The sequence below is a fragment of the Dendropsophus ebraccatus genome, chromosome 10, assembly GCF_027789765.1.
Source record: "Dendropsophus ebraccatus isolate aDenEbr1 chromosome 10, aDenEbr1.pat, whole genome shotgun sequence".
Taxonomy (NCBI): Eukaryota; Metazoa; Chordata; class Amphibia; order Anura; family Hylidae; genus Dendropsophus; species Dendropsophus ebraccatus.
Window position 1 is genome coordinate 52,327,765 of NC_091463.1, and position 27,538 is coordinate 52,355,302.

The 27,538-nt window shown below is 39.1% G+C and overlaps 1 protein-coding gene across 5 annotated transcripts in view; it reads right to left on the reverse strand.

The window, feature by feature from the left end:
• Positions 1–27,538, reverse strand: part of TENM1 (teneurin transmembrane protein 1) — a 316,457-nt gene that overhangs the window by 212,670 nt on the left and 76,249 nt on the right. For 4 of the 5 annotated variants that reach the window (XM_069986815.1, XM_069986817.1, XM_069986813.1 and 1 more), the window contains exons 4-7: positions 26,468–26,620; positions 11,981–12,180; positions 9,200–9,410; positions 5,851–5,952 (exon numbers count right to left, since the gene is read on the reverse strand). In XM_069986815.1, the coding sequence (XP_069842916.1) occupies positions 5,851–5,952; positions 9,200–9,410; positions 11,981–12,180; positions 26,468–26,620 (666 nt within the window). The remainder of the gene's footprint in view (positions 1–5,850; positions 5,953–9,199; positions 9,411–11,980; positions 12,181–26,467; positions 26,621–27,538) is intronic. The other variant, XM_069986814.1, reaches the window with a different exon arrangement.

Sequence of the window (27,538 nt, forward strand, 5' to 3'; positions counted from 1 at the left end):
CTGCTCATAATCCCAAAATCCGCTGGAAACAGGTAGAAAAATATTTAGCAGGCCAGGTATCAGGACTGACTAGGGAAGATACAGACAGTACGGTCCCTGATGCTTAACCCTCCCCAGCTGTCCCTACCTACTTGCCGCACTCTGCCCTAAGTGGCAGCAGGCAACTGGGCAGCATTCCCTGTACTGCAGCAAGTGGTAAAACAAAACGAGACCAGACAATACACATACACAATAAAAGGAGGGTCAGCGGTCCAAGTCGGCAACGTACGGGAAGCAAAGGTACAAAATCGGTATCCAGTAGAGAAGTCGAGGTCACAAAAGACAAAGGTCAAAATACACAGAATAGTCAGGTCACAAAACGCTAGATTAAGGAGGAACTAGGAAACTAGGCTCTATCACAGGCAAGGAGCATGGTACAAATGCAGGTACTTATGGTGCCTGTAGTCTCAGCCCCAGGCGTGATTGGAGCTGAGGTTCCAGGTCCTGCCCAGATACCGACAGCTAACTGGTGAGTCAGCTGTCAGTCAGCAATCAGTAAACACAGATTACACCTAATGCTGATCAGCCAGGGAGAGAATACTTGCCACTGCTTCAACAAGGAATAGTAGAGCACAACAGAAACATGAGAAGCATTCTGTCTGCTATGGACGCCGCACACGGCCAAAGTCCTAACACCAGGACTCTCTTTTTTATATATGAAATATTGCATTTCTTTTTTTGAAGTCACCTAAAATCCAGATACTGAGTCAATCACAGACTTACAGTGAGGTAGCATGCAGACACAGCGAGGATGGAGACAACTATAAACCAACGCATTTTGGACAGGTGTTGGCCTCATAAGGCCTGTGTAAATGACTTAAAAAAAAAGTAATGCAATGTTTCACAGAAAGAAATGAAAGTGTTTTAACATCAACAACTTTTAACATCCTTTAAAATATCCATATGCAAATGAAGATCATTTTTAAAAATCCAGTAAAAGTGCTATAAAATGCTTACAAGCTTAAAAAACCTCAGGGTTTTTGGTATGAGTTTCAATGCAATCTTTATTTGCTATCTTGCATACTTCTTCTTTGATCCACCTTCCATCATGAAATCACATAAAAAGATTTATAAAAGTGTAAAATATAAGCCAATAAAAGAGCTGAAAATATTACGCATTGTCAACATTTTAATAAATGTATGATTTTAATACTGTGACTTGCCAGTTCCATCTGTCCCTATGTCACTAAGACATAGAGACACTGGGAAATTTCTGAAGACACATCTTTAGCCTTGGGCAATGAATTTACTAACACAGCAACATCATTAACCTGCTGACTGCCAAGAGGCAGTGTTCCCACCTAAGATGACACACGGCTATTAGAGTAATTAGTGAAATTTATATTAAGAACACTTTTTCTGCTATTAACATAATTGATTTTCCTTACAGTACCGGTAGATCTCTGATAGTAAAAGGAATTCCTAAAGGATCTTCAAATATTTATCATTTATACCTAGATTTCCTTAATTGACTTCTTAATGCTGCTAAATAAATCATCATATATCAGCACTGGAATCAATAGGATTAACCTGTACAATCATTAACATATAATGAAAATGACTTCATTCCCTTTAAATACAGCACCAAATGAGTTGTGGTATACCACAGGGTTATTTTCCTTACAGGAAGAAGGCGCTTCTGTAAGATACTAAGTGTCTCGAGGAAGTCAATTGTGAACTATGCTTTAAAGTTTTAACCTGATAATTGCTCAATTAGAATTGAATTCCCAGGGGTAGCAGCAGGGTGTATACAGTGTGGCCTAGATTTACATCATGACTTCAAACGGACAGTTCTACTGTAGTATTGAGTACAATATGCCAATAATATGATGGTACTGTCAAGTGTACATATGGTTTCACACTCTTTGGTGGTATCTTTTAGATATTATTGTGCTAGATTAGTATTATAGCAGTATACTAACTTATTATACACACTTTGGGGGACATGTATCAAGCGTCGAAATTAGTTTTTTTGGTGGAAAGTGCCAGTTCGGAATGATTTTATTCGCAAATGGCCATTTTGTGAATAAAATATTCGCAAATAGGCACTTTCTGCTTGGTACTCCGGGGGGCGGGGAGGGGGTGTGGAGGGGTGGAACGGGGGGCGTGGTCTCAGAGTACGCGCGATTCATCATTGTTTTCTCATGAAGAACAGCAGGAAACCTACGCATAGGTTTCATGCCGTGCGCACAGGATATTCCAGGGAATCGCTGTTGAATTCCCTGGAATATCTGGCCGCATATTCGCGGGATCGCGAAGTCAATGGGATGACGGACGTCCAGTGCACACAATGTATTAAATAACAGACACTGTTTGCACGGACGTAAAAAACAAAAGATCAATTATTTTCTGACATCTTTTGCAAACAGCGGATGTTATTTTTTTGCACATTTTATTTTTTTACCATCCTTTCACCGTTTTTACTATTAAATTCAATGGCTTTTCAATAAAAAGACACACCCAAAGGCCAATTGGTCCACCTAAACTGGAATAATGTACCAGCAGCCATCATTGCACTGATGGACTGTCAAACAGTGAAAATTGTGTAATTTTAAACGGAGCTGAAAAAACACGTTACCATAGTTTTACAAAGTTTTACTGAAACTTAAACATATATTGCATTCCGAAGGCTATCCGTCATTGAAGATTCAAATTTGCCAACAAGCCAGATGGTAAAACAGAACATCATCTGCAGCTCTCCAGTACACCTCAGCACTTTCACAGTAACATACCTTTGCATGTTGTATTAATTTTAATTTACACTTTTCATATTTCAATTAACACCTTCATTAAATAAACTCAAATATGGGCTTCTACCTTTTCCTATGGATTTTTATAACTACTGCATAAAACTATAGTCCTGTTAGTAATAACAGCTAAAACAACTTTATTCGCTTAATAATATTACCCAACTTTAAAGGCTTTCTACATAAAGGATGATATAATGTTGTAAATCAGATGTCATTAGAGTAACATAAGATAGAAGCCTAGACATTTGGATTTCTATCACTGTTGAACTGAAAGAACTATAGAGAAGAAGAACTATATGTGAGCATATTTTAGTCCTTAACCCATAATCATGTTTTCTCTAGCACATATTGGGGTAATGGTTATAGGAAGAATAAAAATAAGAGTACGCCGGTATGACATAGACCATGATTCTCCAAACTGCGGCTCTCCAGCTGTTGCTAAACTACATTTCCCATCATGCCTGGACAGTCAAATGCAAAGCTTTAGCTGTCCAGGCATGATGGGAGTTATAGTTTCCCAACAGCTGCAGGGCCGCAGTTTGGAGACCCATGACATAGATCCATCCATGTCTTATCAGTGGATCTGTGGTTGCTTTAAGGCAGGGGCAGAAATCTACACCTGCTAAATATAAAATCATTTTTAATTGATAGTTTGAGGCATTTTTTTGCCCCCCAACCCCCCCAAACATACATTATTACTATATGGAGGGGCACAGCAAGGGGCATTATTGTTATATGGGGGCACAGCAGGGGGTATTATTGCTATATGGGGGGCACAGTAGGGGATCTTACATGCAGGGGCAAAGCACCAATCTTTGTTATTGACTTTATTGCACATGACACCAAACAGCGTAATTACTTGTGCTTTGCACCCCATAATTGGGAAAAAGGGGAAGGAAGTTGCTGGTTTAATTTGAAGCCTAAGATGTTTGTCTGGCAGGTTCTGAAGAGATGATTTCTAGCTGGAAGAACTTGTTATGCCATTATGGGTCAGATGGAGAAGAAATGGGAAAGTGAATACCTCAGATCACCTGTGAGATACTGAATGATGTCTTTTGTATTCTGTAGAACATTATTTGGTTGAGGTGCCCATAAACATTTGAGGTGCCCTGAGGTGGAAAAGGTTTGATAACACTGAATTAGACCAACATACTAATAAGCATTATTTTTATTTTTTACATATTCTGATTGCGATTTTTTTTTATTGTGTAATTCATTATTTTATTTTTTCTACATTAGTATCTCGGCTGCCATCTTGTTTGAGCTGTTTTTAGCAAGATTTAGAGGTAAGCTTTGAAACAATCCTCATTGACATAGAGGCAGTATACCGGAAAGGACCCTATTGACTTCCATGGGCGAGGTTTATAGTCATGATCTGTGACCTGTGCAGAGGTCACTGTGCAAGGGAAAAGCTTAGCTCTGACTATCACCTATTATGTATTGCATGCAGTGGTGAAACCTTACTCAGTAATCCTATCTGTCATGAGTGCGGTGACTACTGAGAAGTTTTAGCACAGGAAGTGTCAAATTATTATTAAGCTTAGTGTCCAGATATAAAACTGCATGATATCGGGATTTTTTTTCTTAAATATATATTATATTAAGAAATAAGGGGAAAAACACTCATAAAATTCCTTTTAAGTTTTGCCTTAGCCTTTTATAATACAATCACAATAGAAATCTAATTTCCAAAGTAAAAAAAAATTAAATAAAAAATAAAAAGAGAAAATAACTTTTATTTAAATTTTGTAGCCAACTACTGGTAACTAGGTTTCCTTCATTTACAGAAGTTTAGCTGCTATTTTGAAGATGACCGATGTGTTGTCACTTTGAAATTAGCTTCTCTCGAAGTAGAGGACAACTGACATGTTCTATCAATATCAAGATGACAGTTTACCAATATGACTGTATTTCTTGTGGTCACATTTGCAAAAATGGCTATTGCAGCAGAACTGAACACTGTCAATAACTATGTAAGCAATAAAACCATAACTATGAGACACTGGCTAGTTCTCTAACATCAGAATCACTTGATAAGTCTGTAGTTTTTAAGGTTGACTCTTGCTTACTTCTTGCTTACTCTTTTCCTTACTCCTAACAGGGGCAGACATGCCAGGTAGGAAAATAATATCCAACTCCACGAGTTATAGACAAAAGGAAACTGCTTCCACCTTAAAGATAAGGTCCCACAAAATAAAAAAGGCAGGCAGGGAGGTGTAAGAAAATAATAAACAAAGTAAAATTACCCATCCTTGTGCCTTTGTTGCGCCACTCCTTGGCCCGGTTGACGGCCACCGGCTGTCATCTTTGGCTGGAATTCGTGTACGTCACATACCCAGCTATTTCAGCTGCAAAGTCAGCTGAGTGATTGCCCAATCAGCTAGTCAGTGACTAGGGCACTGCCCCTCCCCAATCATTGATTGGCTGAGCAGGCAATCACTCAGACGAGTACTTGATGTTGCAGCCCAGAATAGCTGCAGGACAATGGTGGCTGTCAACAGCACCTGAGAGCAACACTACAGGGCACGAGGATAGATAAGTTTACTTTGTTTATTATTAACCCGCCCCCCCAGCTTTTTTTTTCAATTTTGTGGGACCTCTTCTTTAAGGAAAGTCATGTGTTTCCTTAGGCACAAATGAAGGATGTGTGGATCATAAAGTACTTAACAGCAAGTAGTGTCAATCAGCTGCTTGTATGGCCAGCAGAATATTGTATTATAACTTGTTCCACAATAAATAAGCCCCCGTATGGCTCTACTAATAAAAAAAAAAATGTCTCCACTCTCAAAAATCAGCTGCTTAAAAAGTGACTTAAATACTGTTCTTAAGCAGCAGTTTGATGGTGCGGTTTCCGCCCTGGGTTCTGAGCTTATTGTACTTTTATACGCATGGGAATTTATCGGTATCGGCTTTAGAGTCTTTACAATGTTTTTGTTTGGATGCCAGAACGTCTGCCTTGCGTGTCCTACAGACAATAAGATCTAATAAAAGATTCTAACTTCCATTAAAGACATCAAACACAGAGTTAAATGCAAATAGTCGTAAAATCATCATTCTATACCTCTAGAGCAATCTGGTCCCAAGAATCCCGGGAAGCAGTGACAATGCCCAGATATGCATTCTCCATTCCCATTACAGTTGGTTGAACAATCATCCATCATTTCTGTAAATGAAGAAAATGGTATAAAGTAGACTGCATTAAAGTTTGGATTCAGCTGTAAAGGTAATGTTCTATGAGTGACTCAATTGCAGAGAAATTGCTGCAAATTTACTTCTGCAGTAAAAATAATCGTACTAGTTTTTATTCTGATATACCGAGAACTTTAAAAAAAAAAAAGTATTTGAGTATATAGAATTTTTTCCCTGGATGAATAAAATTGTCATAAAATCAGTAACATGCAAAAAATACGACTTACCATAAAGTATGTAAAACTGAACAAATAAATTTCCAAATAGTGACATGTATGCAAGATTAATACAGTCACACTGTCACTCGCTCAGGTTCGATACATGGTAAGAGAAGATAATTTGTACGTGGGAGTCTTCAAAAAGTTTAATGCCGCCAATACATCACAGGTAGAACACAAGCATTTGCTGGACTCCAGCAGATTGAGAATTTATGTAGAAAACACAGAGTTTGATAAATCTAGAATAAATGGCGGTGACACATCACTTAGATTTACTGGAGGATATGACTAATTCCTCATACATCAAGATGCACATTTACCTGAAATGATCCATAAGTAAAGCTGTTGTCTAAATTATCCTTTGGACGTTATCATCAGTTTTACTGAGCTGAAAACAATAGCTCACAGACATGTTCTTCAACCCTGGTTAATGCTTCACAAATAAACTTAACAAATAAGCTGCTTAGAGTTTAAAGATGCAATGTAAAATATTCAAGTGCAGAACAGAAATCCTGCAAGTACATTCATCTCTTGGAGCCTCCTGGGCCCTAGGAGACCTGGTTTGCCTCCTTCTATCATCACTGCTGTGTCTTTGTTCTGTCCAAAAAGGAAAAAAAACTACAAATCTGAGAACCACCTAGTCAAAATCTATAAACTGTTGTATTATGTAGCCTGTGGTCTGTAGTCAGTGGGGAGAGAAGACATCAGAATTCAACTCAGGTGAGTGTTTTTAGGTTTAAAGCACAACAACTAATGGTACTTTTACACAGAGCGATAATTCGCCTGATCACACGATTAAAGAGTCACTGTCGTATTTTTTTTTTTTGCAGAAATCAATAGTCCAGGCGATTTTAAGAAACTTTGTAATTGGGTTTATTAGCCAAATCTGCCATTATCTGCATGTAAAAAGCCTTTTCCTAGGTCCCCCCCTCCTTCCTCTTTTTCATCCACTCTGAAAAATCTGAAAATTGTGACTTGTTGCAGGAGACGTACCCTGTCTGCTCAAGGGAGAGGGGAGGGGGGAGGAGGAAGGAGGGAGTTAGCCAGCAGCAGAAAGCAGATAACAGAGGATTACAGGCACGGAGCTGGGTGACAGCTGTAATCCGAGCTCAGACAGGTCACTGGTGACTGTCGCAGGAGATATCCCGTGAGGGATTTGTAGATTAACTCTTTGTTGTCCTGTTTTGGTCTTTTCTTTAGCTCTCTCCATAGGAGAACAATGAAGACAGGGGGGAGAGCTTCAAACTGCTTTTTCATGATAAAAATGCATTTTTCGGATAATAAACCCAATTACAAAGTTTCTTAAAATCGCCTGGACTATTGATTTCTGCAAAAAAAAAATTTCACGACAGTGACACTTTAACGATTTTGAATGAACAATGTTTCTTTTTATAACGATCAGCGTTTAGACGGAGCGATACATCGTACGGAAAAATCGTTTTGCGATCGTTTTGCGATTGCTTAAGCCTATCTCACACTTAGGTGAAATCAATGAAAGACTGTTTACACTGAACGATCTGCAAATTTTTTGCGAACGATCAACGATGATTTGAGAACATGTTAAAAGATCAAAATGAACGATTTCTCGCTCGTCGCTTGATCGTTCTCTGCGTTTATACATACGATTATCGTTCGAGTTTGATTGTTATGGTGCAAATTCGAACGATAAATCGTTTCGTGTAAAAGGACCATTAGGAAAGTAATGCATAGTAGACAACAGCGTCTTGTACTTCAGGCAAACAGTATACAGTATATAGCTACTCATGAAGGGGTAGTTCAGCAAAGATTTTTGTTTTGTTTTTTTCTTTCAAATCAGCTAGTGCCAAAACGTGTTAGATTTGTAATTTACTAGTCTTCCAGTACTTTTCAGCTGCTATATGTCCTGCAGTGTATTCTTTCCAGTCTGGAGAGCAGGAGAGGTTTTCTACAGGGATTTGCTACTGCTCTGGACAGTTCCTGTCACGGACAGAGTCAACAGCTGGGAGCATTGTGTTAGACTGAAAAGAATACACCACTTCCTGCAGGACATACAGCAGCTGGTAAGTACTGGAATGCTTTTTTAAAGAAGTAAATACAAAGCAGTGGCACTTTCTGGCATCATCTGATTTGATTTGTGAACTATCCTTTTAAATGGAATGCGTCAGCTCATTTTAATGAAAGGATCTTTCAGGGCACTTAAAAATACCTATTACATGGCTTATGGGCTCCTGGTTATTTGCAAAAATGTGCCAAGCAGTGCCAAGCTGTTGCAGTGCCACAGCATGGCATGCATGGCATCCCCCCCCCCCCTTGTGCTGATTTATTATAATCTTATACCCTGCTTCCAAATCCTGCACATGTGCTGTGCTTACCAACAGCATCACTCATGCAGCCACCATCACAGCTGTACAACATTTCTGTGCATCCACTGTGCTGATGCTAAGTACAACACATACCTAGGATGTGGAAGCAAGGCCTATTCCTAGAAGACAGGTTTTGAGTATTATTCAAGCAGTATAAGGGGTTGAGAGGTTGAGGAGTCACAAGGCATGTCATTTTACCAGCTTGGCATCGCCTCCTGGACTCTTGAGCTGGGTGTAAAATGATAATTTATGTGCCATTTCGGCTATCCAATGACGTCTGTAGCTCCTATCCTAAAAGCAGCTAACTGATTCCCCTTAAACTGTAACTTCAACTACTGCTGAAGTGATATCAGGAGATGCTGCTGTAAATGTAGGGTAGGGCACCTGGTAAGAAAATTGGGGGATTCCAACACCTTACCATTACTGCCTAAACAGAATAAGCAGTATAGTTTGTCCTTACAATAAAGTAGGATTTATAGGGAGATTTACGAAGTAAAATGCACTGAATTTAATATAAATGTGCATATATATGTATACATATCGCTACCATGGGTGCCGTTTGATGAAGTTGGTGCATTTTGTGCCATTTGTGCATTGTGTAGCATTGATAACCTAGAATGTCAGCCATTGGTTACTAAAGAAATCTATGGAGAATACCTACCGATTGCTGTTGTTAATACTATGACTTGCTCCATCTTCTTGCCATCGTTGTAAAAAGCCAAGTGCCAAGCACCTTGATCCATATATTCAATGAAACCTGTCTCTTGTAAAGACGGCAGAAAGATACTGCGAGGTGCATGCTGCGCGTTTTCTAAATTTTTCGGCTCTTGTTTTTTCAGGTGCTTCCCATCCATCAGCTTTACAAAGTCAAACTGTGGGAGATCAGGCACAATTCACATTAGGTTAAGTTGGACAGATGGAAACTCTCTATTGTTATACATGGTAGATCATCATCAGAACCAGTGAAATCATTATAAATAGTGTAACAGAAAAGGTATTTTCTCTGGTATAGTAGGTCACTGTAAGCAATGCCTCCCCCATTGGCACACACTTCTATTATAGGAAAGAAGGTAAGTTGTAGGAAAGTAGGTATTGATTTCTGCTCGTGTATGTCATAGACAGTTGCAAGAGTCCTCGAGTGCTTTTCGAATTCTTTGGAACGTGATCCTTCTAGTCAACAAATGTGGCCATTTTTTACATCTTCAGACATATCTTAATGGGAAATCCAGATGTATGTGATCTTTGATATGTCCTACTGTACATCCCTCAAGGATTTCCCAAACAATGGGTCATGTCTGAGTATCTGAAGCCTATTGTTCCGTACTTTACAACGGATATGTCTGAGATTCCCCGGCATAAATCTCCGAGCAGCACTGAAGGACTCTTGAGTTATCTATAATAGCGGTGGTTGCTTTGTCTGAGAAATTACAAAGTTTGAACTCTGGTGTCTCCACTATTGTGACTTCTAACATGCCAAGAGATTGCTTTTAGAGCCCATATACACTGCAGTATTATAGCTTTGTGTTGTACAGTTTCATAATACACCACTCAGAAAATGTTGGCAGCCTTAGCTTTATCCCTGTGCATCTCAGATTATATACAGGGGAAAATAGAGGTTGCTTTTTCATGAATTCATATAAAATCCATATGGAAAAGGATTTACCTTGTTCCAAAGAATGCCAGTGGTACCTTGTTTTAAGAGTAACTTGGATTGAGAGCGTTTTGCAAGAAGAGCTTAAAGTTTTTCAAAATTGTAACTTGGTTCAAGAGCATTGATTTGGTTTAAGAGCTCTCTATACTGGGTGAGAGGGGGAGCGGGGGAGGGGCATGACCTGTATAGCAGGATCTACAGCACTGTACTCTGACCCAGAAAGTCTACCTTACCTTCCTAATCATAGCAGATCCACTTCAGGCTAGGGCTTACTTCAGGGGACAGGACTGTGGAGGTAATCTCTTCATATCTGTAACCCCTCTCTGCCCAGAGAGTGCTGCATGTATGTGCCCACATATGTCCTGCTCATTCCTTCATACTCCCAGCAGTCTCTGTCTGTTCATGTGTTTCCTATCCTCTCCACTCCTGCTATAATGTGCCTGCACTCATACTCAGCTATACACACTGCTGCTATAATGTTCATGCACTCACACTGAGCTATACACACTGCTGCTATAATGTGCCTGCATTTACACTTAGTTATTCACACTGCTGTATAGAAATGTTTCTGTCACTATCCCCCTGCACAGCTCTGTGATTCTCACTTCCTGATTGGCCCATGCTGAACATATGCCCCTTCCCCATTGCTGTCATGTGACCACACAGACCTCTGACAGCAGCCCTGCTTCTCTATTCTAACCTGTTGTACTATGCTACTGCATTATGGGGATCTGCAAATCCATCCTTTATCTACAAACCGCTGCTGTTTTTTTTTTTTTAGGTTTATGCACATAGTATACATTATACTCCACATGCTGATTGCTATACTGTACAGTAACTAATAATATAATATATTCAGCTTTTTCTCATTGTTTGTTAAATTTTTTTTACATGTTATTCAGAATAATTAAAAAAAAAAATATTTTTGGGGTGAGGAACCAAATGTCTGCAGTTCAATGGTTTCTTGTGGATCTCAAAAGGGGATTCTGATGTATCCATGCTCAGACAGGCATTGACTCAATGGTTCATTCATTTCAATGGTTCAAATGTAGTACGCTACTGTTCAGGGTATTTTTGGAGAGTGGGTAAGTGTTGCCTCGGACTGAAAAATGCAACAATCTAAGATTTTTAAAACTTGTATACCATGAAAAATGACCTGAACATAGTCACTAGCTGACTAATCTCGGGCCAATAACATTGATGGTGTCTTTGCCTGTCTGAGCATGGAAACATCAGCATACAATTTTGATTTTACTCTGCCTTAGTTGCCCAAAATGTGATGTGATCACACCTTTTTTTTTCAAAGTTGTAAGGACTTCCCTTGCCACCATAAAATTTACTGTATGAGCATACAGCTTCATTTTGTGCATGGACCCTTAGCTGATGTTTTTAGATAAGCAAAGAGTTTTAAACATCCTTAAAACTATAGAAAATACCATGACAGCAATGACCCACTGTATAAACCTTCACTATAACTATATATGCATATATACTAGGACCATATAAATTAGTAATAGTAATCATAATAAATATAATCTAAGCCATGTGCTTTCTAAGCATAGCACTGACATTTACATTTAGATAACATGCTGGATTTTTACCTGATTTATAACCCCCCAACCTTCAATCTCAGTATGTCAGAGTTCTACCAATTAGTAAAATTAGAAATGGACATAGACACCTCCTCAAAATAGTGAAGGTACAATACAATTTCCTTCAGTCGTTATATTTAATATCTCTATCTCTATCTTCTATGATAACATTAGCATCTGAGGATGACATATTAAGTACCTGTGTGTGTGTTGGTGGGATATTTCTTCTTCCATATATACCAAGAAGGGAGTCTTTTGAGAAGGACACATTGAATTTTAAGTACATTGGATGGTGAATTGTAACCTGAAAACGCCAGAATAAACCAGGCGGGATAATCTGTTCAATCTGCTTTCCGATTTCTACTTCTCCGGAGTCGATTGCTCTACCTCTTTGATACACTGCAGACAAAGAAATCAAAGTAGGTTAAGTGAACTAGACATTTCCACATAGTAAAGAAATGATAAAAGATTAAAATAACTCAAACGTTTCTTCTTGTCAATGATCTCTATTAAATAAAGGGGATCAGGAATAAAGTGCATAGTTTCAGTCACTTTCAGAATTCCACACTAAAGATTGTAGTACGGATTCATGGTCAGATGAAGGTTGTTAGAGACTCCAGAGCAAAATTTAATTGGGGCCCTGGGGTACCCTAGTAGAGGTGTCATAGAACATAAACATTAGATGATATTTGACTGATCCTACCAATGTCAACATCGTCCCAAAATCAAAAGTCTCATGCCCAGAATTATAGGTCCCCTCGCAGTGGGTTCGGCCGTCAATATAAGGTCAATGGAGCTTTCTCAAAACTCCCATTTAAGCTTGCCTTTAAAAGGACCTATAGTCAGTCCATAAAAATTCTAGTCAGTTCTATAGCACTTTAACTATCTGTTTTTTACTGAATTTTTACTGAACTTTATTGCAAAGTGGTATGTTTTTGCAATAAAATTCCCGCCCATATGACAATTCACTAAAAATTATTGATAGTCAACCAAACACTTAAAGATCTATATCTCATTAGCAGGATGGCAAAATAGGAAACACACTGATGGAATAAGTGCATCTAAGACTATAAGGTGATATAAAGAAGAAGAAAAATTGTACTTTTTTTGGCTGTGAAAATGAGAAAAAAAAATAGTACAGTGGTACCTTGGTTTAAGACTAACTTGGTTTAAGAGCGTTTTGGTTTAAGAGCTCACAGTTTTTAAAAAATGTGACTTGGTTTAAGAGCATTGCTTTGATTTAAGAGCTCCCTTTACTTGGTGGAAGCGTGAGTGGAGGAGGGACATGGTCTGGATTGTGTGGTCTACAACACTGTACTCTGACCCAGAAAGTCTCCCTCACCTTCCAAATCATAGCAGATCCACTTCAGGCTGGGGCTTACATCAGGGGACAGGACTGAGAAGGTAATCTCTTCATAACTAACACCTCTCTCCTCGGACAGAGAGCACTGCACTGCCCTGCTCATTCCTTCATGCTCCCTGCAGTCTCTGTCCGCCCTTGTGTTTCCCATCCTCTGCATTACTGTACAGTAACTTATAATATCACATATTCAGCTGTTTCTGAATGTTTGTTTCATCTGTCCTACATGATATTCAGAGTAATAAATCATTATTTTTGGGGTGTGGAACCAATTGTCTGCATTTCAGTGATTTCTTACGGAAAAATTTGCTTTGGTTTAAGAGTAGATTTGGATTACAAGCACGGTCCCGAATTAATTATCCAAGGCACCACTTTAGATGGCAGCCAGTAGCTTGTCAAGGGCCGAAGGCAATTGTCACTTTTACCAACTATAAAAACTAAAATAAATGTTCCATGCTTTAGTGATTAATAAAAAAAATGTTCATAATTAATGTAAACTAATATCCGTATTAGAAATACATTTTAATAATTCATCAACTCAATTTGAAGAGCTCAGCTTTAATATATTGCCATTATTTTTTGTCAAACAATGCTATCATCTTCTATTATGCCTTTCTTATTTAACCTGTTAATGACCCCTGATTTGCTTTTTTTATGGCAGACGTTTTGCCAATGGAATAAGAAGCAGGAGCTGAGCTCACTCTATAGGTGGTGGGTGCTGGTTGACACCTGCCTGCAACTACCAGAAGGAGACTTTAGTCCAATCCTCCAGCTGAACCGTCTATATGTCGTGATCAACAGTGATAACAGTATGCAAAGGTAACATAAGGGCTGCACCTGTCAGGGGTCATATTGTGACCCCTGTGACATAATTGTGAAATGATCTGTGGTGGCTTTCTACAAACCATGGCAGGAAAACAAAACAAAACATCATATTGCCCTATAGAGGAAAAAATGTAAGTAGAAGTAGGTATATGGAGAATCTTTGTTTCTATTTTTCTAGTTTACATTGTTTAACACCCATAACTTGGCAGCCACTTTCAGTGTTTAGGAACACCTCTATTTTTTAAATGTGACTGGTCTCGTTTTTTTGGCTAATATCTTTGCGAAACTTTACGGCAAAATTAAATTTATCTAAGTGATTCTGAGACTGAGATTCTGGCAACAAAATGTACGTTATGTTAAAAGTAAATTTTGTCCTTTTACTTTTAAGGATGTTAAAGGGCTTAGAAGTTTAGCAGCAAATTGTTTAAATTTCATGTAGAGTAACAGTGGTGACAGTAAGGTATAATAACGATTACGTACAGTAACAGGAGCAATGATTATGCAGTACAGTAACAGTACAGCAAAAAGGGACAGGGTTTAGCTATTAGGTATAGCAACAGGGAAATACTGGTTACTATTAGGTACAGAAACAGGTGACATGGGCAATTTTAGGTACAGCAACTAGGGTGAAAGATTAGATACAGGGACAATGAGGGTAGGAAGGGGTTAATTTTGTCTGTGTTTGTGCTTACTGTACTACATTGATGCTGCTGTTCTTTCCTGACTCTAAACTCCTCCCTGGATTATTGTTCTTTCACATGATATCTAATGCCCATAAATAGTGATGAGCGAATACTGTTCGATCGAATAGTAAGGTATTCGATCTATCGAATATTATCAAATAGTTCGCCGAATATTCGAAAAATATTCGATAAGTGTTCACATTCCCCAGCTTCCGTTTTTTACCTCCAAGTGGTCGAATAGATGTTTTTCAATAATCGAATACTTGTTCCCATAGACTTTAATGGGATTGAATATTCGATCGAATATTTGGGAGATATTCGTACGAATATCGAATATTCAAATATTTCACTATTCACTCATCACTAATAAAGTATTATTTTATTTTTTCAAAAAAAGCATCCAGGCCTCCCTTAAACTTATTTAATGAATCATCCATGACAACATTATGTGGCAGAGAGTTCCATAGTCTCACTGCTCTTACAGTATACATACAGTATACAGTATATTTTATGGTAAAATGAAAGATGTCTTTAAAATCTACTATTGCTACTGCACAAAACAAGAACCGACATAAGGATATAAACATAAATGTAAAAAGGACAGCAAATAGCTGGCAAACAACCTCCAAATTAGGGCTGAATTTACTGGATTTTTTCCAGTATATTTTGGGCAGATGCCTAAATCTCTGGTATAAAGGATGTGAATGATGGTCCGACTTGGACCATCAACAACAATTTACATAAAACACTGGAAAATTCAGGAGACAGCTCCTCTACTAACCATTTACTTAATTTTTATTAAAAGCGTATAAGTCCGATACTAACAATTTCTCAACTTCTGGACAAGATTGAGTTGTTCAAGTGAGGTTAGAACGATGACCCTGCAGAACTACCTCTGTGAATGATTACACCTGTCTTCACTTTACCCCTGAATTTCAGACTTTACTACTTAACGAGTCGTGTTAAAAGCAACCCATTATTGTGCCCTTGGCTCAGCCCTGGGTGACAATTATGCTAAACAATGGTCCTTAGGGATGCTTCCAGCAGCCACCTGTCAAGTCAGCTACAGCAGGAGTACCATGACCACTGTAAAGGGGGCCCATATTTATAGCTCGTACTATAGCTACATCATAACTCCGAAGGACATTTTTTTTAAACTTACTTAAGTGCTGCCCCCTCAACACCGCTGCCCCTGGCACAGACCCTCAGATGACCGGGAGTCAAATCCGTCCCTGCTGTGCAGTGAATTAATATTGCACTACATCTTCTCTTAAATCCAACCCTTTACTGTTTCTAATTAACACATCATCTTGACTTTTTTCAAGATGTCTGAATATCTGACTTTAGTTAAATCCACAATAGCTGCAATATCTTAGTCTATTTCACCCTCTCATAAAAGGGCTGAGAAGTTGACAAGTGGGAAGAAGTTGAACAATGGCGTATTTCATGTACTTATCTATAGACCGTTGCCCAGAACAATTTGTATCTGCAGTGAATTTATTGTGGATGCTGGAAAAAAATAGAAAAGATTCTGTGAAGCAATAGGGATAAGCTCTAGAGTGTTTTAATCCGCTCTGTATTAAATATTAAGGAATCAAGCAATGTCTTGCTGAGTGTGCAGTGAATGAGCACACAGGCTTCTATAATCCATAGTGTCATTAATGTCAAGTACAGAACATACAGAACCTACATTAAGATCTTTACCCTGATTGTATATCTGCACAGTTTATCATTATTTTAATTCTGCTGGGACTTTATTGTCATTATAAAATGTCATTCATAATACAACATACTGTTATATGGAGGGGCTTGATAGAGGACCTGCATTAAGTACCTTTGTGCCTTAATACGTTGTATATGCACTTCACTGGCACTGGCTGTTAGCCTTTCTTCCTCGCTCTTTGTAATGCAGCAGCAACAGAAGCTCATAAAATTGTTTCTCTGCAAGAATGTTACCTTTTTATTGCTCTTTCCAGGGGTATTCTCCTATGAACTTATAAAATGCTTAATAAAAATTCCACTTATTTTAACATTGATTTTTGTGGCTGGATTCTTTCGGCAAGCGTATACCTCACTAATCCTGACTTATTAAAATTTTCAAAACACGATTCAGCAGCCACTTATGATTCACACCAGGGCTTCCAAACTGAGTAAAAGTATATATTCAATATACATTTATTGTTAACTATTTTGAGTTTTTCGCCTGCCAAACCATTGCTTTATATCTTTTTCCCTGTGCAGATTTCGATTTGCAAGTTTTTACTTACAGCATGTCACATATCAATCCATGGCTAAGACAGTCTTAATAATATATGCTGAGTTAGGTCAGCTGGGCTCCCTAACTTCCTAAAATAAGTATTACTGCTTGGGAGTGTTTTTTTTTTTTTTCTAATCTGTGCTATTATAATACTGACCACATACTGCAGTGAAAGAGATGGAAGATAATGCAAGATAATGGGTGGGCTCCTGGCCCTAATGTCACATAAGAAAACTGCAATGATATGTGATAGTAGTGAAATTTTATCAAACGACCAACGATTTTACGTTGGAAATTTAATCATTGTCTGCTATTACACTTGCGAACATTTTAATGATTTTTCAAATGATAACCGTCCTGTGGAATAAGGCCCTTATTCATCTGTGCAAACCTTAGAATGAGATAGCAAAGATTAACATGATGACCCTACCCCCACTATACCACATGTAGAGTGGTAGCTTGTCTCTCTATATCCCATTGTGTGTGGATGTATCCGTAGAACAAACCTTTAATTCTTCAGCTTTTTGTCACAAATATAATCCTGATTAGTGTATGATTATTCATCATGCTGGATTTACCTATTTTAGGGTGATATCAGGTGGGGAGTAACACCCAGAAAATTTCATAGGGTATGTCCTTCCATGTAATGCAAAAATGCAGGAATTTGTTATTTTTATTGGCCATCTGGGTTGTACATAGCTGAAGAGGTATCCTCATTGGGATATTGCTAGAATATTGCTACAAGAAATCCTGAGAATGAACCGGCGACAATACTGGCTTTTGAATATTTCAGCTCCCTTAGGTTCTTTAATGGAAAAATATGTGTACACACATTGCTACAATGCAGAGTATAAAGTGGCTATAACCATTAGGGGGTAGATAACACTATGTTGTACAACATTTCTTTTTGCTTAGGAATTGTTGGTAACAGCCTGTTAATAACAGATCATTAATAACAGTGCCTATGAAAGAAAATAACAGGCTCAACTCCCTGCTGGGCCCCTCCATTTCAGACAAATCATATAATAATATGGCCCAGACTCTACCCCTGAATTGTGTCACCTGTATTCTCAGGATTGTAGTGTTAGATTTCTGATACCATAACGTGATAACATAGATTAGAAACATGTTTTACAGGATGGGAATACCACTTTAAGAGCAAAAGATTAACCCCTTAAGAACCGGGCCTGAAATGGCCTAAAGGACCGGAGCAAATTTTTTGAATATGACCAGTGTCACTTTATTCATTAATAACTTCGGGATGCTTTTACCTATCCGGCTGATTCTGAGATTGTTTTCTCGTGACATATTGTACTTCACATTTCTTGTGAATTGGAGTCGATACTTATAACGAATCTTTATGAAAAAACCCAAAATAACGTGAAAAATTGTGAAAAAATGCATTTTTCCAAATGTAAAACTTTTCTGCTTATACAGAAAATGGTTATACCACATAAATTATATATTAAATAGCATTAGCAACATGCCCACTTTATGATGGCGGCATTTATTAAACGATATTTCATTTTTTTTAGACAATAGAAAGCGTAAAACATTAGCAGCAAATTTACAAATTTTCAGTAAAATTTCAAAATCAGATATTTTTAGGGGCCTGTTCAGGTTCAAAGTGTATTTGAGGGGACTATATGTTAGAAAGCCCCACAAAGCACCCCATTTCAGAAACTGCACCCCCAAAACTCTGCAAAAGCACATCCAGAAAGTTTTTTTTTAACCCTTTAGGGGAGTCACAGAAATAAAAGCTAAGTGTGTAAGAAAATAGAAAATTTTAATTTTCTGTGCAGAGATTTTATTGTAATCCAATATTTTTCATAATTATAAACCTATTACCAGAGAAATGCACCCCAATATTGATTGCCCCGTTTCTGCAGTTTATAGAAATACCTCATACTGTATGTGGCCCTAATGCATTGTTTGACGGAACCACAAGCCTCAGATACAAAGGAGCGCCTAATGAATTTCAATGGCTCTGTTATATTTGGTCATTTCTGACTGTACCACTTCAGATTGGCAGAGGCTCTGGGGTGCCAAAACCTAAAAAACACCCCTAAAGGGATACCATTTAGAAAACTTTTCCCCCTCAAGGAATGTAACAAGGGGTGCGGTGAGCATCTGAACCCCACAGGTGCTTCACAGATTTTCCGAACATTATGGCGTGAAAAAAGACAAGTATTTTTACACTAAAATGTTGTTCTAGCCTTCAGTTTTTTATTTTCACAAACGGATAAAAGGAAAAAAAAAACACAAAACATGTAGCACAGTTTCTCCTGAGTACGGAAATACCCCACATGTGGACATAAAGTGCCAAGCGGGCGCAGGACGAGCCTCCAAAGGGAAGGAGCGCCAATTGGCTTTTGGAACCTGGATTTCACTGGAATGGATTTCAAGGGCTTCGTCGCATTTACAGAGCCCTCGTGCTGCCAAAACACTGGAAACCCCCGACAAGTGACCCCATTCTGGAAACTACACCCCTTAAGGAATCTAACAAGCGATGCAGTAAGCATATGGACCCCACTGGTGATGGGCACAAATGTGGAAAAATGTGACGTGAAAGTGAAAATTTTCATTTTTTCACTTTCTCGGCACAAATGTGCCCGTCATCAAGGGGTCCATATCCTTATTGCACCCCTTGTTAGATTCCTTGAGGGGTGTAGTTTCCAGAATGGGGTCACTTGTGGCGCTCCTTCCCTTCGGAGGCTTGCCCTGCGCCCACATAGCTCTTTATGTCCACATGTGGGGTATTTACGGACTCGGGGAAAATTGCTCTACACATTGTGTTTTTTCTCTCTTTTAACCCCTTGTGAAAATGATAAATTCAAGGCTAGACCAACATTATAGTGTAAAAAATGTAATATTTCATTTTCACTCCACATTGTTCCACATTTGTGCCTGTCACCAGTGGGGTCCATATGTTCACTACACCACTTGTTACATTCCTTGAGGGGTGTAGTTTCCATAATGGGGTCACTTGTGGGGGGTTTCAACTGTCTTGGCAACACAGGGGCCTTTTAAATGCAACATGGTCCCTCGAAATCCAATCCAGCCTCAAAAAACCAAATGGCGCTACTTCCCTTTGGAGGCTTATCCTGCACCCACATGGCGCTTTATGTCCACATGTGGGGTATTTCCGTACTCAAGGGAAATTGCTCTACACATTATGTGTTTGTTTGTTTGTTTGTTTTTTTATCTTTTAGCCCCTTGTGAAAATAAAAAAATCAAGACAAGACCAATGATTTAGAGTAAAAATAAAAAAAAAATACACTAAATGTTGGTCTAGACTTGATTTTTTTTCATTTCCACAAGGGGTTAAAAAAGAAAATAAACATAAAGCGTGTAGGGTAATTTCCCCTGAGTACGAAAATACCCCACATGTGGACATAATGTGCCATATGGGCACAGGGCAAGCCACCAAAGGGACAGAGCGCCATTTAGAGGCTGGAATGGAGGATGGAGGCCATGTCGCTATTACAAAGCTCCTGTGCTGCCAGGACAGTAGAAATCCCCCACAAGTGACCCCTTTCTGGAAATTACACCCCATAAGGAATCTAACAAAGAGTGCAGTGAGTAAATGGACCGCACTGGTAACAGGCACATATGTAGAACATGTGCCGTGAAAATAAAAAATACAATTTTTTCATTTTCACATCCCAAATGTGGCCGTCACCAGGGGGCCATATACCCGCTGCCCCCCTTGTTAGATTCCTTATGGGGTGTAGTTTCCAGAATGGGGTCACTTGTGGGGGGTTTCTACTGTCCTGGCCGCACAGAGGCTTTGTAATTGCATCATGGCATCCTCTAATGGGAATGGCGGCCATACCTATTTAGCTGGGGAAAAGGGACAATTCTAATTTATTTGGGGGTATTAGGCCAATTATTAGTTTATAAGGTTGAAAATGACAGGTGTCCATCAAATTCAACCTGTGTTGATGCAGAGGTAGGCAAAAAAAAACCTCGTAAGGCAGAGGACAGTAGCCTCATCAATGGGAAAAATTCCTTCCCGACTCCATAATGGCAATCAGAATAATCCCCGGATCAACGTGACCCCTGAAATAGGAATGAGGGACAGAATTTAGAAAATGTAGAACTCCGATGACGTGTGGTACGCCTTGAAGCGATCCAGTATGCAGAGGCCGGGGGTATCAGGACAGGTGTCACACTGGAAAATGGCGTCCTTCCTGATACCCCTGTTACGCCACACTTTGCACTTCTTCTGGGGTCTCCTGTTTTCCAGTGTGGGGGACGTCACCTGGAAAATGTTGTCCTGGTGCGATACGGGGTCCTTCATATCCAGAAGTGCTGGATCCGCTCCATGGCTGCTAAATAATAGGGCTTTTATTACTGCTTCATATATTTTGGATCGTGCCGCAAGCTACAGTAGCTCGGGCAGCGAGGGACCGGAAGAGGGGGTGCTGGTATAAAAGTTATCCCCGTACAGGTGGTAACCTTTATCCAGCAGTGGGAAGATCAGTTCCTGAACGATCTTCCCAATAACTCGGAGGAGGGGGGGGGCGGGCAGGATTCGGGGCCCTTACATCATACACTGTAAGGGTACGTGCACTCTGCGGAATGGCGAAGGATAATTCTTTGTGCATTCCGCAGCTGGCACCCACCGGCAGACTGATGCGGGCGCGCGTTTCCGTCCGTGTCAGACTCCATTCCATGCACGGGCGGATTCCGCTCTCCGTCCAATGTGTTCATACTTCGGATGGACGATGGAATCCGCCCATGCATACAACGGAGTCTATGACACGGGTAGAGACACACGCCTGCATCAGTCCGCCGGCGGGTGCCAGCTGCGGAATGCACAAAGGATTATCCTTCGCCATTCCGCAGTGTGCACGTACCCTAAATCTGTAGGTACTCTTACAGAGTTTGTAGAATTTCAATCCATACCGTCATCTCTTATTGAAACGGTACTGACGGAAAAGACGTGTCTGGGGGGCAGCGTACGCTATGCTACCCCCAGACACGTCACTGGATGATGAGGATGAATGGAGGAAAGAAGGATCCCCCCCCATTCATCCTCACTGGCTGTTTCAGTGTCGGAGGCAATAATAACGTATGCGTCTGACACCGAAAACGCACTGTGGTCTATTTTTATATAGGGGTTGGTATATGTGGTATGTAGTGGTGAAGTGTAAAACTTTATTCAATGTAATGTGTAATAGTGTAATGTAGTGTTTTTTACGTTTTTTTTTAACATTCAGTATAAAAAGAACCTATGCCAAAAATGGTGTTGCTGATAAATGCTGCACTTATTTGCGGCACTCATCAGCAGACCGTGGCAGTAGGATATAGAAAAAAACACCCTACGCCAAAAAGGAGGAGTTGCTGATTAGCAGCGCACTTACGTGCAATGCAGATCAACACTCAGCGGCGTAAGGGTGCGGAAAATACAAAAAAAAAAAAAAAAACATTTACTACATGCTGAACATCCCTCTAGCTGCTGATAAGTGTATTACTTTTCATCCGCTAAAGGGCAGCAGAGTGCCGAAAAAAAGTTGAAGACATCCGAGGGGCCGACGGAAAAGACCGAAGACCCGAACGGAAGAAGATGACGTCACGGAACCCGGAAGACACTGATCGAGACCCCGGGATCCAGTGAGTATGGCCAAATATCTGCTCTGGACCCCTCAGCTACCTAGCTGAGGGGTCCAGAGCAGGTATTTATTACTTTTGGGGACTTTGATCGCCGTGATCGGGACGTGGCACTGTGGCCAGCATTACTTTTAACAGTAATGGCGGTCGGTGCCGTCCTCGGACAGCTCCGGCCGCCATTATTTTCCGGGTCATCGGGTCACTATGATTTTCTCTAGAATGCCACCGCTTTAGTTTAAATGCAATCCAGAAAATAAGTGAAACGTTAAGGAAGCCCGCATACTAATGGCTACTCACCGCCCAACTGGGCTTGATACATAGGTCTTTTCCTATTTGTGTAGGAGCAAACTATCAATCAGGCCCAACAGAATGGGGAGTAGCCAGCAGAGAGCCAACCTCCCCAACATGTAGTGAACAGAGAAGAGGAGACAGAGGAGTCTATCATTCCCAACTCCACATTAACATAGCCATGTTTACAGAGTATTGATCAGATAGTTTATACAAACAATTATCCTTGTTCCCATATATAATCAAACTTGATTCTATTTAAAAAAAAAAAAAGGCAATTTCACAAATGCTTTTAATTAGCGGAATTGTTTACATTTGCTGCAGTGCCCTATCCTCTTACCCTTTAGTTGATCCTCAGGAGCTGGTGAATATATTTTTATGGCTTCTGTGTCTCCCTCTCAGATTACAGTGGGAGACACAGAGCTGATTCAGCTTGGCATTGCCGCATCCTGCTCTCACTCCCTCTTACCCCTATCCCCAGCCCAATAAAAAGTAAGAGAGGGATATGGCAATGCTTACCTGATATAGCCCCAATGATGGCCACTTTGATAATAGTCACAAACCAGAATTGGTTAACATGTTATCGACACATTTGTCTGTTTAATATCTTTTTCCTTGATTTGTCATGATAATTTCATGATTTACCATAAAATAGAATGGGAAATACTGTTCTTTTTGTTGCCAAAAATAAATCTAAAAAATGAAAATTAATTTACCAAATCACAATGACCAAAGAATTCTGAAGTTCTTAGTTAATCACAATCAGGTGAAAAATATGGCCACTTTCAGTCTTATTACTATAATTAATTATTATTTTTTTTAAATTGACTATGATCTTTCTTTCCAGCTAAAAAATTACACAGGGGTAATGCACGTTTCTGGGGTTACGAAAACAAAGCCCATTGGATCAATTAAAATACAATGCACTGAACTTTAAAACCACTTAGCATAATATAAGACAAAGCATAGCAAACCTTTCCTTTAATCTCAATTTTACGGACTTTACTGCAGTGAACCTTCACTGGTCAAAGCAAATTATTAATTTTATTATCGTAATAAAATTTGTGCATTTCAAGTAACTGCAAAAGAACATCATTAGTCTGATTTCTTAATGGTGTAACTCAATACCCTGCTGAAACCATTATTCTTGAGGAAGAGACCTCATTAAAATATCTCTTGATGATCTTTCCTTCTTGGCGTCTGTTACACTGAAGTCATAGTCTACTGAGGTTTCACTTGCTAGAATTTTGTTGGGCTTTAACAATTTCACTGTGGTTTTCTAATGAAAGTTAATATGCTCTCTGCAAAAGTCTTCGCTGGAAAATTCATTATCAGACCAACCAGAATATTGAATAGGGTATATGGTGATGTAAAATTCATGATAATTTCTATATGTTGACATTGATGTGCCGAGGTTAATAAATCTGTTTCTATAATGCTGATAGAAAAAATACAAAAGTCAAATTATCTCACTCTCGTTTTGTTCTGATATAACATATAAATTACTTTAATCCAGAAGTAATTTGAAGGGGTTGTCAAGCAGACATTTTTTTGTCCATATGCCCAGGCCTCCTTGAAAAAGAAAAGAAATAAAAAAAAACTGTATTCCCCTGCTTCATTTTCCAGAGCCTGGTTCTGCTGTGTTTCACTTCCTGGTATTGGGGTCACTACAAGACATTGCCTCTCTACCAATCAATGGCTGAAGTGGGAGAATTTTGCAGCCATTGATTAGCTGGGTGGCAATGTCTTTTGCTTACTATAGCATCAGGATTTGTAATATGATTACATGCTTAACATACAGGCCAGCATTTTGTCCATTCAGAGAACAAAGGTAGAAAAACATGGGAATGATAAACAGTTTACAGTTTTAGGACTGGGAATTCCAATTTTAACCAAAGTTAGAGTGGTTACCAATATTCAAAAATTGTATGATTTACATAGAGAAATACTCACACTCTTATATAGCTACGCTGAGTATGAGGTACGAATTAGCAAAACTGACAATCAATAATGATTTGGTCATGTTGTAAAAAAATGTAAGGAGTCAGTTTCCCATCAGTTCAGAAATTTAACTTGGCAAAAACTAGATTCAATCAAAAGCTCACAAAGTCCATGAATCTTTAGAAAAAGGGTAGGACGCTCAAACACCTGGTCTAGTCCTACAGTGTATTGTACAGGAGCAATGGCTCTTGCCTTTTACAGCAGTCCCTGTTCCTTTACATACATTGCATGGGCAAATGCAGGGCAATCAGGGCACCACTGAATCTGAATCTAAGAAGACTCTTGGAAGATTCACTCCTCTCTAGTGTCAATCAATATGGATGCCCCATCTGTTTTGTTTTTGTAAAAATGACTGCCAAAACTGAATATAGCAAAAATGCTAATATCTGTCAATATAACAAACATTTGATAAAATGTTTTACGGTTCTAAAGGTGGATGGCCATATATTAATAATCCTAGACAAACTTAACATGATTTAACATTACCATCTAAATGCATCCCAGCTTCCCCTAACAGTAAGGATCCCTTTAGATTAACAGATTTCTCGGATGTGGTGCCCAAACGAGTGTCATTCAACAAGATTGGCGCTCATTTATGGTTCATTTACATAGCACAAGAAGTCTAGCATCCGGACGGCATGAACGATCATTGTATCATTCCTGCTGCCCTGGAACTGACAGCAGATTTGTATATATCTGTGCTGTCAGTTTAAAGAATACTAGCACCAGGGTCTACACTTACAGCAGTGTATGTTTGTGATTGGGCATCCCGGTCTTCTGTCTGCTGGCTGTATCTTCAGGCCCCGCCTCCTCTGGCTGTCAATCATTCCAGAGAAGGGGAAATCTGAAGACACAGATGGCGGACGGAGGATGGGAGACCTGGATACCGGATCACAAGCAGCACTGCTGCTTGTGATCTTTAAATTGACAGCACAGATATACACATATACCTTCTGTTTGTTTTCTTATATTGTTATCGGCCACACATAACCCTGATTACACAGGAAGAAATGTGTCTGACAGTGATAAATATGAAAGCCTGCTCTAAAGACCCGATCAGCCGAGGATTGGGCATTTCCCTCAGTCTTGGCTAATTGGTGTCATTTTACACAGTTCAATTATCAGACGTAGAAGCATTTCTAGCATTGGTCCCATGTAAGCGGCCCTTAAAGGAGAAGGATGGGGCTACTGCCCTTTTATTGTCTGAGGACATAATTCAGGTGAGGAATATCTGACTGCTGAATAAGCGTATGGCCATCTTAGCATCTTATTTATTGATATATGGCCATATTTATATTTCATTTTTTTTTTATAAGGAAGCCTTGACAATGAAGAAGGTTATAATACAAACAATACAAATATATTTGATACAGCTTTACCTTTAGAAACAAACATGACTTAATAATATGACATAATAATATAAGTGCTATAGGGACAATGTAAAACAGTGCTTCTCAATTCCAGTCCTCAGGCCTCACCAAAAGGTCTTGTTTTGAGGATTTCCCATACATAGATCACCCATACATAGTATAATTATATCACCTGTGAAATACTAAGGAAATCCTCAAAACATGACCTGTTGGTGAGGCCTGAGGACTGGAATTGAGAAGCACTCACGTAAAATATTCTAGTCTCTATAAATTGCGTAATAATTACCTTTCTTTTCTGCTTTATCAGTAACCTTTCCTCCGAGTGGTGAATAAGTGGTGTCTGTAGAATCCTCCCCTTTATTTCCTTTACTGACCCCATTCTCGTAAAGCTGACTCTCCACCGGTTGAAGTTGCCAAGTTAAACCAAACAAGTGAACTGCTATAAAAAAGGAAACACTTTAATCCCGAGGATAGAAAAGAGACATGCAGATAATAAAAACATACTTGAGACATGAATTCATCATCTTTATCCCCTAATTCATGCTTATTATCAGCTTTGCTTTATGAAATTTAACATTGCCGGAACAAAGCCATAAATCCTGTATAGGCAGCAGGAGACTGACCGCTGTACATAATTTACGGAGGCTTTGTTTTCCTGCACATTTATCTCTCTGACAGAGGGGTAATTATTGCTATATGTACTAAAGTAATCATTTGTTTAACTACGAATACAAATTGTATGGTAATAGGTTTAACTGGCGTCCTGTGATCACGCTACAGAGTAAATCTTAATTAACTTGGTTGATTAATTTTACCATAAATGAGAATCCACTTAAGATGATGAACGAGGCAAATTTTACAAATGTCTTAAAAAAAGAAATATGGGGAAAAAAGAAACATCTTGTAATTTTTGGAAGACTAAAACTCACATTAGAGCTATGTATTATCTAGTACATGTCTACAGTAGCATGAAGTATTGCTCTATAAGTTTTCCCTGCTACATAAGTGCAATATATTATGGTTGGGCAACAGTTGCATAATTTAAGTGTACCTGTCATTAGAAAAAAAAACTTTTGACATGTCATAGAGACGTGTCAAAAGTTTTGATCGGTCCCGGTCTGAGTGTTCAGACCCTTACTAATCGTGAGAACAAGCAGGGTCCTCTCCAGGCTGTGTGTCACCTTATAAGTTGGGCTCCTAATGTAAAGGCTCTATTATACACACAGAGTTATCTGACAGATTAATGAAGCCAAAGCCAGGAATTGATTTGAAAAGAGGAGAGAGCTCAGTCTTTCCTTTATTACCTGTTCTCTGTTTATAGTCTGTTCCTGGCTTTGGGCTACAATAAACCTGTGTG